At 43.6% G+C, this 13946-nt stretch overlaps 1 protein-coding gene across 10 annotated transcripts in view; it reads right to left on the bottom strand.

Moving 5' to 3' along the window:
- Positions 1 to 13946, bottom strand: part of DPF3 (double PHD fingers 3) — a 188840-nt gene that overhangs the window by 148266 nt on the left and 26628 nt on the right. For 2 of the 10 annotated variants that reach the window (XM_064147092.1, XM_064147102.1), the window contains one exon: positions 4558 to 4757. The exons of the other annotated variants lie outside the window; for them this stretch is intronic. In XM_064147092.1, coding sequence (XP_064003162.1) covers positions 4558 to 4619 — 62 coding nt within the window. In that variant the 5' untranslated portion in view covers positions 4620 to 4757. The remainder of the gene's footprint in view (positions 1 to 4557; positions 4758 to 13946) is intronic. 10 annotated transcript variants of the gene reach the window in all.

The following is a 13946-nucleotide window of genomic DNA, read 5'->3' as shown; positions in this document are numbered from 1 at the left end:
CAGTTGCAACTCTGAATGCAACATTGTTTTGCATTGAGTAACTTATAAAAGCTACATTTAGGCATGGTCTAGTGATGTAAAACACCTGAATAGTAAGCAGAATTGTCCCTACTTGCCCTAGATCAATACACAGTCTAAATCTTCTACAGTACAAGAATAGGTACAAAATTGAACAATTCCTATCCCCATCAGAGAGTGCTTCAAACCTGTTCCTGAGTGCTTCAGACCTGGGAGGAGTGGAATAGAGCAGAACTTGGGGATTTTCTTTAAGAGAAAAATGCAAAAGTTATTTGAAACTTTTATAGAAAGACTAGAGAAGCTATTGGACGAATAATAATCTTGAAACAAGCCGTCAGAATTTAACAGACACCTTTCAGGAACAGAAAACAGTAGTAACAGAAGATAAAGTTGGATCTTAAAGGTCAGGAAATCTGGGGAGAATTGCCAAAGTCAAGACTTAAAACTTGCAAAGTCTATTATTAAGAAAAGAAAAGAAGTAACACTCTTCAGGCATCAAAAGTGATCAAAATAGTTCAGCTCTTTTGCAGTTAGAATGGTATATAGATTAAATATAATGTCATTACAGGCCAAGAACTAAAGCAATGCTGTGCTTCAGTGGGATGAATGAGGTGGAAGCCACAAAGACATTTTTGCAATCAAGGCATAAATTCTAAGTAATCTCTGCACAAGAATTGCGAAGAGAAACCATACAGATAACAGCAAGTGCTTCAGATACTGCAAGTCATGGTTACTACTATAGTATTAAAAGTACAGCAAGCAAAACAAAACACTCTTCATTAAGAGTTTGTGAGCACAAACCTTGCACGTTCAGTAGCATAACTGAGACAGAGTTTACTCTCATTTTTCAAGTGCAAAGTCACAGAATCATAGAATGTATTGGGTTGGAAGGGATCTTAAAAGGTCACTGAATTAAATCCCCCTGCAGTAAGCATGGATATCTTTGACTGCATCAGGCAGCTCAGAGCTACATTGAGCTGTGTCCAGGGATGGGGCCTCCTCCACATCCTTGGGCAGTCTCCCACCACCCTCATAACAAAGAGCTTCGTAATGTCCAGTTTAAATCAACCCTTCTTCAACTTAAAAACATTGCCCTTTGTCCTATTGCTACACATCCTTGCAAACAGCCCTCCAGAGGTTTCTTGTAGGTCCCCTTCACACACTAGAAGGCCATTGTAAGGTCTTTCCACAGCTTTCTCTTCTCCAGGCTGAACACCACCAAATCTCTCAGCCTGCTAAGACAAGAACACTATAGAACAAGGAAACAACTAAGATGGATCTCGCCAGAGTAACTTGACATCTCACTTTGATAAGATACGCATCTTCCTCTTAGCTACTTGGAGTTTCAGAGAATGTTTCATACAGTCCTAAAGAAGAAATTAATGAAAATGTAGAAGACAAGGATTAGTACAAATATGGTAATACAATTGAAAACACACTGAAAGGAGTTAGATATAGATGAAGTCCTAACAGACAGAGTAATTGACTGATGGGAGGTTACTTCTGGAGCTCTAGAAAGAATTGGTCTGGGGACTGATGTTATTCAGTACTCCTAGTAATGACCTTGGCACAAAAAGTGTATGTGCTGATGAAAGTTAGGCATGTACACAGTTTGAAGGGACATCAAGGAAATTAAGAATATCAGGCAAGGAGAATTAGATGGAGTGAATTCAGTATAAGTTTCACTTAACCTGGACAACAGCCAAAAAGACACAAGAAGAAATGTAACAGTATCCATCTACCACAGATGACTATAAACCACTAGCATGATGCAACCACAAACAAATACAAAAGCAAGGTGATCGCAGAAGAGGTGAAAAATAAAGTTATTGTAGAGGAAGAAATCTTACCTGCAAGAAAGCACAACTTCATCTACTCACACTCAAGAAAGCTGAATGTGAGTAATCCAAGCTGGAGTAGAGAAGGCAAAAACAATAGAGAGTCCGGTGACCAAGGGAAACTAAGAGACAGCACAGGCAGATTAGTGTATCAAAACAATAGACTGAGAGGGCTTACAACAGTGTCACACAAATGTGTGATAGTGGAGAGGAAGACATGGAGGGAGCAATAGTATTTTAACTAACAACTCCATGCTGGCACCAGAACAAATGGGTATAAACTGGTCACAAGTAGGGCTAGGCCAGGGATTAAAATGCTATTTCCAGACATCAGAGCAGTGGGTTCTGGAACCTTCCCAAGAGGAGTAACGGGAACAAACAGTCCAAGTGGGGATTTAAGACAAGGACTTTTCAGTTTATGAAAGGGATTATCTGACATGGTACCAGGGGACTGGACGTAAGACCCAGGAACCCTCTTTTAAACCTACACTTCTATTAACTGAGTCCCTATGGCCAACTTGATATTCTCATCTGAAAGTACCCACACAGAAACCAATTAGTGCCAACTGGGATGGCAGCTTTTATGATATAGGTACCTATCCACTAGAAAAAGGAGTGGGCTTGCCTTCACGCTCAAGACAAAACATTAAACATAGCCTCTTGTTTTAAAACCTCAACTTGCCTTTGATGGTAGTACAAGATGCAAGAAAAACATGACCCCGTATGTGCATTTCCAAGAGACCACAACTGCCAGAATCCAAGATGTTCTTCCAGAGGTGTACAGACTTCTCTTAAAAGGTGGTCTATATCAAATCCCATGGGTGAGCCTCTCCCAGACACCTCTGCTTCCAAGAAGTCCCTGCTCTTTCATCCAGTCCTGTTAACCAGCTACTCTGAGGAGACCTCTGCACTGTGGATGATGTCTGGAACACCACACAAGTAGTACTGGCCAGCTTAATGGGGCCTTTGTGACAAGCAAAATTAAAACCCAGGAGAGGCAAAATCATGGAGACCAAAATATCCAGGTTTAGCAGAACCTCCTCACATTAAGAGTGGAATTTTCATGCTGCTTTTGTATCTGTGTAAAGACCTAACACTCAACATTTGGGCTGGCCCCTATTGGAAAAAAATAGTACTTGTAAAGACAAAAGCAAAAGGTCAAAGTCCTACAGACCTGAAAATAGATGTGTTTGAAGGAAAAACCTGACAGGTTCTGATTGATAACCATGCTTAAGGGAAGCTGCTGGAGGAAAACTGCTGCAGCAAAGGCTGCAGAGAGTTACTGTTCCAAAACCCTGCTGCGGCAGAAAAGGCACATGTGGCTGCTAGAGCAAGAGATGGACATGGTTAATTGACTGGGAAAGTTTAGCAGAGATGGAATTAATGCAAAGAGCTCAGAGCCCAGGCGTGCAATTCTGTTACCAAGGGAAGGAACCATTCGTCTGGAATTGCAATCCATTTTCAGGTCAGAGCCTTTCCCAAAGGCAGAGTGCTCACCCCTCGTGTGCTCCTCCTCTTCCCCTCAGAGGGGTGCAGGAAGGAGAAGGTAGCTGGAAACAGCAGCTTGGGAAATAGAATGCTCTTTGAGGGGGCAGCCAGGTTTCATCTTTGCATGCTGTGTGTTTAGCAGTAAGGAATTCAGAAAACGTGTCAGGAGACACAGCCTCTCCTAACCCTAGGACTTTATGGGTAAGTTAGTTGCAGAAACAAAACTAGAAAGCTAATAACAGGGGAAGAGAAAATTTACTTTCAGACCTACTCAGCAGAATGAATACCCAAACCAAATACATTGCAGTCTGCTCAGATGAGGATGCTAGGAGTTTGTAATTGTGGAATCACAGCAACAGCATGATGAAAAATACATCCAAAGCAATTTTATTGTTTTTTATTTTATTTAAAGTGAGCTAAAGAGGAAGATGAGAAAAAGACACAAACCACAGACAAGTGACAGTGATCTCTATGCAGTGATGCACCAACAATATTTTGATCAGTAGCACCCATGATTCTGTCCCTTTCAGTGTCTGAAAAATGCTTTCCTCAGAAAGTGAGGACTAGAGATGAGAACTTCATTTCTTCTGTCATGTTAACACAGGGGCTTTAAATTCACTTACACACACTCACAAGGAGCCTGGTAAAATCAACAGAGTCAAACTGTTCTTACACCAATGACTTCAAATTCAACACGTGAATTGCACTGAACAGACTGTGTGGTTTGCAGCACTTCTGAAATGCAAAACTACTTGCCACTTGGTTCATTTCCATGGCAAATTTTTTGCACCCCAACAGCATCCTTATCAGCTCTAAGCATAAGCTGCTGCCATTAAAGATAGTTTTGCAATATTTATCTATGACTGTCTTCCATCAGAATCAAGCAAACAGCCTTAACTCACCTTCCCACTCTTCCTCTGTGACCCTAATTTCAGATCACTCATGGAAATGCTACCAAAGAAGGATTCCCATTGACTTTCAACATTTCATTCATATGCTGCCAGCCTAACATTCAACACCAAAAGCAAAGCATTGTGGCTGCTAACCTCCAGTTTAGTCAGTGGTTGACAGATAGTGTGACCATCACCAAGTCAGTCAGTGGGTGCTATTCCTCTCATCAGAAAAGTGGACAAAATAATCCCACAAAAATCCCACATCATGCATGACTAAATAGAATATTCCTTCTTTGGAATGGAAGTGACACATACTTTACACATTATAAATACCATCTATTTTTCCTAATTCTTTCACGCTGGAACCTCCTGGAATCCTCATTGTAGGACACAAACAGAAAATCCCAGATGGGAGAAATTTTGTATAGCTGCTTTCTGCTCAGGCTGACATCCCACCTGGTAGAGTTACTCATAGTAGGCAAGGTAGCCTTTGCAGGTAAAGAACTACTCTCCTTTGAACCTGTATTCATGAACAGGAAGGAAGCTACATTTTAGCAACTGGTAATTACATTAGTGCCTCCTTTACTCAGCATAACTAGCATGAGAGTCATACCTGACTGAAAATAAGCTCACAGCTTATCTATACTATCCAACAAGTCAAGAGTCAAATTTAATTTAGTAGGCTCTGATTTGCCAGGCCAAAACCACAAAACAAAGCTGCCTCTCCCTGTGCATGGAGGCAGAACACTGAAACAAATTTTGCTCCAAGATACCACCAAACCCCAGCACTTCATAGTCCCCAACCACGCATCTCATACTCTCTATTCTCCTACAAAACACCAGCGTAGATCATCAAGAGTCCATCCTTCCAGTCCAGAAGCCATTAAAAACTCTCCTCCTCATCCTGTAGGAGGGCCCTGAAACAAACATTTCATCTAGGGGAATGACTTAGGAAGAACATGTGAGGAAGCAGAGCAACAAACAACACATGAGGTGGATATAAACCCAGATAAAATATTGAAATCATTAAAGGGTTGCTGCTCCCTGAAGGTTGGAAAAAAATGAGACAGTTAATTAAAACAATCTCCACACAGTGCTGAGCTAGCCTGCCCTGATAAATCAACAACTAGGACTGTGCCTGTAGAGGTCAATGGGGGAAAGAGTTTGGGAAGCAAGGGACAGGAAAAGATAGGAGACAATAAAGTACTTAGCTGAGAGACTATTGACAAAAACAATCAGATCTGGTGGCAGGAAATTAAGAAGGGTTTTCCACATTGTTCCTCCATCAATATTTTTCGGTTAGATTTTGACCTCAGGAGCATCTTTGCCAGCTATGTAACACCAGCTAACATGACCAAGTTTCCATTCATTTCTATCTACATAGAAGAAAGGAAAGCAACAAGTCTTCAGGGTCCCATTCTACCTAAGGAATTACTAACATCACTTTCATCCACATGCCATTTGATCACCAAAATTAATGGAAAGACAGACTTCTTGGAGAAACAGCTCCTGAAAATTACAGTCATACATGATGAAGTGGAAGAATTGAGAGGGTTTCTTCACACCTGTGCAGAAGGAGCTCCCCACAGATTCTTTCCATCACCAACTCTCACCCATCACTTCTTGCATGACTCTTAATCTGCACTCTTCCAACTATAACGGGTACTAATCTTTGAATTAATCTGTCCTCCTGATTTATTCCATGCTTCACATCAACAGGTATATGCTAATGAAATGGAGACTTCAAGGATGAGGAGCCCATAGCAAACCCAAAACTCTACAACCTTCAAAACACCCTTCAGTAGTTTGGGGGGGGGGAAAGTAAATCAAAATCAACCAGGATAAACTTGTAGATACAAGTGGGTTTGTTATAATTTCCAATACTGGACAATGGATTTATCTGAGCACTCAGGAGGAGAGCAGCCTCAGACAATGCAGTTTTTCTTCATGGTCAAGACCAAAGACGATTAGCAGTAAAACAGCTCTCTGAATTACTGCTTCCATTATTCCTTATTCAGATTGCATAGGTTTTGAAGTAATTGCAAACATAAAATATATTTGCCCCCATTGTTATCTAAACAGTCTCTCAGGAAACAATCTTCAGACCAAAATACTTGAGCCACCACAAACTCATGGGTGACTTTCTTCCAAACTGGTCTTGAAGGAAATGGAAAAATGGAATTATTTTCCCTTGAAGAAATAGCACTAATTCTGTGTCTCCATTATAAGTTTCCTCATGGCCACATTCACTGGATGGTGAACTACCCGGGCTATAACTCCAGACATTTCAGCTTTTCTCCCAACTCTGTGACTAGTCATGTCAGGCTCTGGATCTACAACAACACTAGAAACTGTAAAGTTCCTAGAACCAGACCAGAAATTTCACAGCCACGTGACACTGGTGGTTCACTTACCCATGCAAATGATGAAAAGTGGCCAAAACATTTTCAAGAGGCATTTTTGTCCCAACAGGCATAATTTATCTTCCTGTGGCTAGCACAAAGCCAACTCAAAGCAGAAAAGCAGCATAAGCACTGTACTTTGTGTTTTGGCAGAAGTAGCATGGCCACATCTGATCAGATCAAATCAGCCCTGCCAGCTGATGCGGTAGAGCAGACTGGAATTAACCATCTCAGGGCATGGCCTTATTTTACTGCACTGCACCTGGTTTTCTTTATTTTGCCCAACCTATCTATATTTTTGAGACCTAAGAGGCAGGAAGCATTAAGCCACATGTTTGTGGAGAATTTTGCATGTGTTTTAATCAATCTTGTGTCACAAAGAACAACCTGAGAAGACACAAGTAGGGAAAACTAAGTTATGTGGGGTCCTTTCTTTTGCACACTAAGATTTCATATGTATGTTGCAGCTGTCATTTTATATTAGTTTATAAGAACTGTCAGAAAGCAAGAACAACACTATCAGATGTCCAAGACTGATACAATTCACAGTATTGTTTGAATAGAGAGATGATTCTCAGTCAGGTTGGATCAGCTCTGTCACAAAGGACAGCAATACTAAATACCACTTCTAGCCTTTCTCACCAAAAGAAGAGCATTGATATAGTCAGTGTCCCCACCAACACCTGAGCAGGGGACTCTCTCCCAGCTACAGCTCAGCAGAATGTGAAATTACTGACGCAGGATTTGGCAAGCACAGGCTGCTGATCACAGCCACACACTCATCAGTACCCATCCCTGCCCTGCTCTCACTGCTCCACTGACTCCCTGTGAAGCCTCCACTTACACGGTACTGGGTTGCCAGTAAAACCTTCCATGCAGCTGGAATTGCAACTCTGACTGTGCCCAGCTCCGGCAGGTAACCTGAAAACTGAGACACACGCTGACATACTCACGCTGTTCCCATACTGGAGGAAATGGGGGGGGTGAGAGAGATTTGCCAGCAGCCACTGAGATACTGAATTATTCTTCTCTGAGACATATGCTATGAATCTGTGGTTAAAATCACAGAGTCCAAAACCCCCCAACGCTGCCAAAGCAGGATCACCTAGGGCAGGCCACACAGGAGCATACTCAGGTGAGTTTTGAAAGTCTCCAGAGAAGGAGACTCCCACAACCTCTCTGGGCAGCCTGTTCCAGTGCTCCATCACCCTCACACTCTAAAGAAGTGTCTCCTCATGTTAAAGTGGAGCCTCCTGTGTTCTGGCTTGTACCTGTTGTTCCTTGTCCTATGACTGGGCACCACCAAAAAGAGAACATCACCTCCATTTTGACAACCACCCCTCAGATATTTACAGACACTGATACGGTCCCCTCTGTTTTTTCTTCTCTAGGTTAAACAGACCCAGTTTACTCAGTCTTTTTTCATATGAGAGATGTTCAAGTCCCCCAGTCACCCTTGTAGCTCTAAAATTGAAAATCATAACATCAACCAGGTTGGAAGAGACCTCCAAGATCATCCATTCCAACATAGCACCCAGCCCTATGCAGTCAACTAGACCATGGCACTAAGTGCCTCATCCAGGCTTTTCTTCAATACCTCCAGGTATGGCAACTCCACCACCTCCCTGGGCAGCCCATTCCAATGGGAAATCACTCTCTCTGTGAAGAACTTCCTCCTAACATCCAGCCTAGACCTCCCCCAGCGCAACCTGAGACTGTGTCCCCTTGTTCTGTGGCTGGTTGCCTGGGAGAAGAGACCAACCCCCACCTGGATACAGTGTCCCTTCAGGTAGTTGTAGACAGCAATGAGATCACCCCGAGCATCCTCTTCTCCAGGCTAAACAATCCCAGCTCCCTCAGCCTCTCCTCACAGGTCTGTGTTCCAGGTCCCTCACCAGCTTTGTCGTCCTTCTCTAGACACATTCTAGTATATCAACATCTCTCATGAACTGAGGAGCCCAGAACTGGACACAGTACTCAAGGTGTGGCTTGACCAGTGCTGAGTACAAGGGAATAATAACCTCCCTTGTCCTACTGGCCACATTGTTCCTGATACAGGCCAGGATTCCATTAGCTGTCTTGGACAACTGGGCACGCTGCTGGCTCATGTTCAGCTATTATCTACCAGTACTCCCAGGTCCCTTTCTTTCTGGGGACCTCTAGAGGTTATCTAGTCAAATCCCCGTGCAGTAAGGAGGAACATCCAGAACTAGATCAGATTCTCAGAGCCCCACCAAGCACAACTGTGGATGTTTCCAGGGATGTCGTCTCCACCACCTCCATGGGTAATCTGGTCCAGCATTCCACCACCTTCAACAGCAAAGAACTTCTTCCTAATATCCAATCTAAATATACCCCTCTCTAGTTTAAAACCATTGCCCCTTGTCCTACTGCTATATGCCCTCATAAGCAGCCATTCCCTCGACTTTCTTGCAGGCCCCTTTCAGGTATTGAAAGGCCACTACAAGATCTCCCTGGAGTCTTGTCTTCTCCAGGCCAAACACCACCAATTCTCTCAGCCTGTCCTCATAGGAGAGGTGCTGCAGGCCTCTGATAATTTTTGTAGCCCTCCTCTGAATCCTCTCCTTTCTTTCCAAACAATGAAGAAGAGAAGAAAACCACTTTCTGCATGTCACTACTGCACCACTCCAGTGCATTTGATTTGCTCCACAAATTGCAGAGAAATTTTCAAATAGAAGAAACACTTCCATCTGAAAAGAAGAAAAAAAAAATTTAAAAAGCAGTGTTTTGGAAGTATGCTTTATTTTAGACACTCTTGAAATCTCCTTAAAAGAAACAAGGCAGTGCAAAAACTGGGACCTGTACTACAGAAGTGATTACCACACCTCAGTCTCTGCATTCTAGGCAAAACCGCCAGGCAAAGCCAGCAGAAGAGCAGTACTGAACTAATGAAGCCCTTGGAACAGGCCGTAAGCAATGTTGCCTTGGTGCTGCTTCTCTGCATGTGGGAGTATGTCACCCCAGACAGGGAATCCTCAGATCAGAGGTTGCTCTGTCCAAGGGAGAAAAATGTCAACTCCTGAAACAGATTCATTCCACTCCTGCAACTCCTCGGGGATAAACAATACAGGGATGGTTCTTGCTCAAGGCAACATCACATACAGACAACACAGTGATAAGCCCAGAATAAATACCAAGATTGTAAAGCTGATCTACCAAGAAAAATTCAGCTCTGACATAAAAGACAAACCAGAGTGAGAAATCGCCAGACTTGACAAACAATAATCCTGAAAGATGGTTTATTTGCAGGCAATGGGAGCATTGGAATGCCTCACTTTAGGACAGCAGAGGTATATTCAACTGTCAAGTTCAGAAGACAGATACACAAGATGGACAGAGTCTGCTCTTGAGAGTGGCCTCCAAATACTACATTTCCAGTTTCAGGAAAACAATTTTCATTAGGCTACACAAAGGATGAGCCACATTCCCTTCATCATGACTCAGACTGAAGACAGAGCCCCATTTTGCTTTGTGTACTGGACTTCTGCATGGTCTGAGTAAACTATTCCCACTCAAACACTGTGAATCCTATCTAATAGGCATTACACACACAGGCCACTGGACATGTGCTTACCTTGAAATTACTACACCCTCCAAAAAATCATACCTTTGGGCTTCCGTAGCACAACCCAGAAACTCTGATATTGCTTTCACACATCACAAACCATATGTTTTAAAAACCTTTTCTTCAGCAGCAATTTGGTGATACAACCTCCATCCATGCACATAGATGGACAGACTGAGAAAGGTTGTCCAGTGAAACAAAATTAGAGAGGCACTGTAACAACTCCTCACACACAAATGACTCAGATCCAGACATAATGCAGTAACTAGTAACATACCATTTATCAGACTCTCTCTTACTCAGACTAATGCATCCCTGAAGATCCTCCTAAATTGGCTGCTCCATCTCACAGTGACTTTGAATTTAGTTTATGCATATGTTTCCTCATGTAAATACAATAATAATAATCATCCCTCATTTTCCCTTAAAGTTGGTGCTCAGATAGAGGAAATACAAGTTTCATGTGGACAAGAGTTTTGGTTTGAAATGTGTCACACTAGGACTCATCTGTGGGTTTCAGTGACATCAGAGCCACACTGGAAACACTGCAGAGATTTTGGTACACAATTTAACATGCCAAACAGCCCTGTTCTGTCAAGCAGGAGAAAATTCCCTTCTGAAAAGCCACACTAATATCACCTCCACATTACTTGTAAACATTGAACTAGCAACCTGTCCATCTATTTTACTGTTTCCACCTGCTCAAAGCAGCACCGCAAATTATACATCCACATATATTAAAAATGAGCAACCAGATGCTTATGCAACAACATACCACCCTACACAAAAAAGAAAAATCAGTCTTTGTCAGCACTTAATCAGGACATAGAGACTGTTGCAGGAACATGTAACGGGATATGAGACCTTCCAGTTAAGAGTCCCCAGCTTGAATTCAAGCCAGTCATCACTAATGAAATACTCTGGCCATACAAGACCCCAAGACTCATGCTAGTCTGTTGCTGACGTGAAACAGAGATGCGAGCACAGACCATTTCTGCACGGGTGTCTCATGCCACAGAAATCATGATCAGAAGGATGGCCATTTGGCAGCACAGGGGTCAGAGCAGGCTGTCTAGGCAATTTCATTTGGTACAGCAATTGGAAAACCAACTGCTGCTGCATGTCTGCAGCAGGGATGCAGAGACAGAACAGGCCTGGTAGGGTTTATAAGGTCAGTGCTAGCTGTATGCACAAGTCTGCGATGATCTGGTCCCCATACACCTGGCAGGGAATAAGTGTCCCCAAGCACATCAAAGTTATCCAGCAATACCGTCAGCATGCAAGCAACATAGCCTTGCAATCAAGCTTGAGTTAGCCTCTTCTGTCCCAGAGGCTGTTTTAAGGGGGGGAAAAAAAAAAAAAAGGAGAGCAGATCATCACCAACACAGCAGCACTGCTACTCCAAGGCCAGAATACTGGAAGGGAACAGCTCCTCCCTCCAGTGAGCATCCAGGCAGCAAGTTGTATGGCGTGCGGGAATGTCACATGCAGAAAAGGCAGCAGCCTAACATATGTTCCAGTGAGAATGTTTAATTGACAACCTGAAATAAAAGTCAGCTGTAGGAGGAAAGTAAAGAATGGTGGGGGGAAATCATCTCTGCTTCTTGATAAGGCTTTCTAAATTACAAGGTCTTAATTACATTAAATGTGTTATGGTACCATATGCACATGGCTAATAAGGCAGAGATGGAGGAAATGAGACTAGATGCTAAGAATGAAAGTTGAACAGCTGCATTCTAGACTTGATCTTCAAATTAGAAAGTTTCTGAACCACTCTGTCCTAGTTTAGCCATCCATAAAACAAAGGCAATAATCCTTTCTTCACAGGAGTGTTGAGAGGTTTAATTAATTAATGTTTACAAAGCCGTTGAGATTTCTGAGTGACATTTGAAGCAATTCAGAAAACTTTTAAAGTGCATTTGTTTCTTCTACTGCACTGCTCAAATATCTCCACACTAAAACATCCAAAGGAGAAAATGCAAAGAAGTATGCAGACAGGTATACAGACTATTGGAAGAAAGCAACCCAACAAATCCAGCACTTTAACTGCTGCCCCACCAAAGCTATCCAAACATTGCCTTTTCTATGGATGAAGAAAGTGTTTATGCAGGCATCTGCCTCCTTTTCCTTGTAGATCTGTTAAACTTAGCACCCTAATATTTTTGCCTGCAGCACCATCTTGGTAAACAACATAATATTAAATGGCAGTAATTATAGACTGTCATGTCAGGTTGACTGGATCACCAGAAGAAATTAAGAGGAAAAGAGCAAGGGGATGAAAGTACCAAAAGAGAACCAGAAAATGATAACAGAGCGCTAGACAAAGAAAGAGGCAAGTTGAGTGGAAGATGTCAATCATTAATAAAGACTCCATGTGCTGACCTGTTCTGTATAGCACATTCCTAGAGATGCTCATGTACACTGGAATAAATTATCCCGAGAGACTAGTCTAGCATGAACAGAGACACGTACGTGTTCAGGTGCCAGAGATGAACTGAGTATTGGACACACTTAAATGCATAAGCGCACACAGGGAGCTGCTTGATACCTTGGCTAGGATTTCTCAGCCTCCTCATCTCAGAGGAAAACCTTTGTGTGGCCAGTTTCTGTAGGGGGCGTTTGTGGGTCTTGAGATACAATCAAAACGCAGACAGAGGAAATGCAAATGTCATTCAGCTCCCTTTCATTGTCAATAAGGACACATGAGGATAAAACGTTGTGCAATACATTCTATTGGGGTCCTGCTGCTTTTGTCTTAATTTATCCCATTCATAATTTATGTACATGTGTATTGTTTCCCGATCAACAACTTTAAAGAATAAGTTAAAATTATGAAATGTTTTATTACACAAGTTGTTAATAAAAAATGCAGGTGGTATTAGCCAGCACCAGTTCTGGTCCCTCCACATAGCACGAGTACTTTAAAAGGCACATAAAGAAAAGCGAACCCAGCACTTGATGTCTATTGTTTCCTCCTCTCACACCCCTCAAGGGGCGAGAGGAGGAAGCTAATTAGAAATAGCCTAATCCTTCCCCCTCCCCGACTTCAGCGGCAGCGGGATCGGGCCTCGGCTCATTCCGGCACTAGCAGCCCTTCGGCGGAGTCCGCCCTCTCCGAAGATCCGCCGCTACTATCGGCAGCCTCACAGTGCCTCGAAGTACGCGGCGAGGTCCCGGGCTCCGCAGGGAAAAGGGGAGAGGAGAGGGCGGCCGCCCGGCAGCCGCCCGGCGTCTTCCCAGCGTTGCGGCCCCACTCCTCGGGCAGCGCCCGCTCCTAGAAGCTCCCCGGGCACTCCCCGCCTCTCACCCGCCGTCCCCAGAAGCCACCGAGCTCGGGCTTCCTGGCTACCGCCAGTGGCACGGGCGTAGGCGTCTTGTCCCGGCGCAGGTGAGGAGCAGCGCGGGCCCTGTAGGTGCGCTCTTCGGCTCCCGGGGGCACACGGGGAGAAGTTGCTCTCGCCTGTACGACTATTAAATCTGCCCTCAACCGGGGACACGCCGGTTCCTACGCGCCGTGCTCAGAGTGCGTTCAGCCTCACAGCTCCACCCCATCAGGACACCCAGACTTCTTCAGTTAACCCCCTGACAACTCGCTTCCCTCTCCCCGCGGATAAGGTGCTGTTGAGAGACCGGCTAATCGAAAGCAAAGAACTGCTACCAAGACGGAGCAGGAGAGCCGATAAACATGCCAGCACCTCTTCCTGGCTCGAGGCTTCCCTTT

This window comes from Pogoniulus pusillus, chromosome 1 (assembly GCF_015220805.1).
Source record: "Pogoniulus pusillus isolate bPogPus1 chromosome 1, bPogPus1.pri, whole genome shotgun sequence".
NCBI classification, from domain to species: domain Eukaryota; kingdom Metazoa; phylum Chordata; class Aves; order Piciformes; family Lybiidae; genus Pogoniulus; species Pogoniulus pusillus.
The sequence above is the reverse complement of the archived record's forward strand: the minus strand, read 5'-3'. Positions and strand labels throughout refer to the sequence as shown.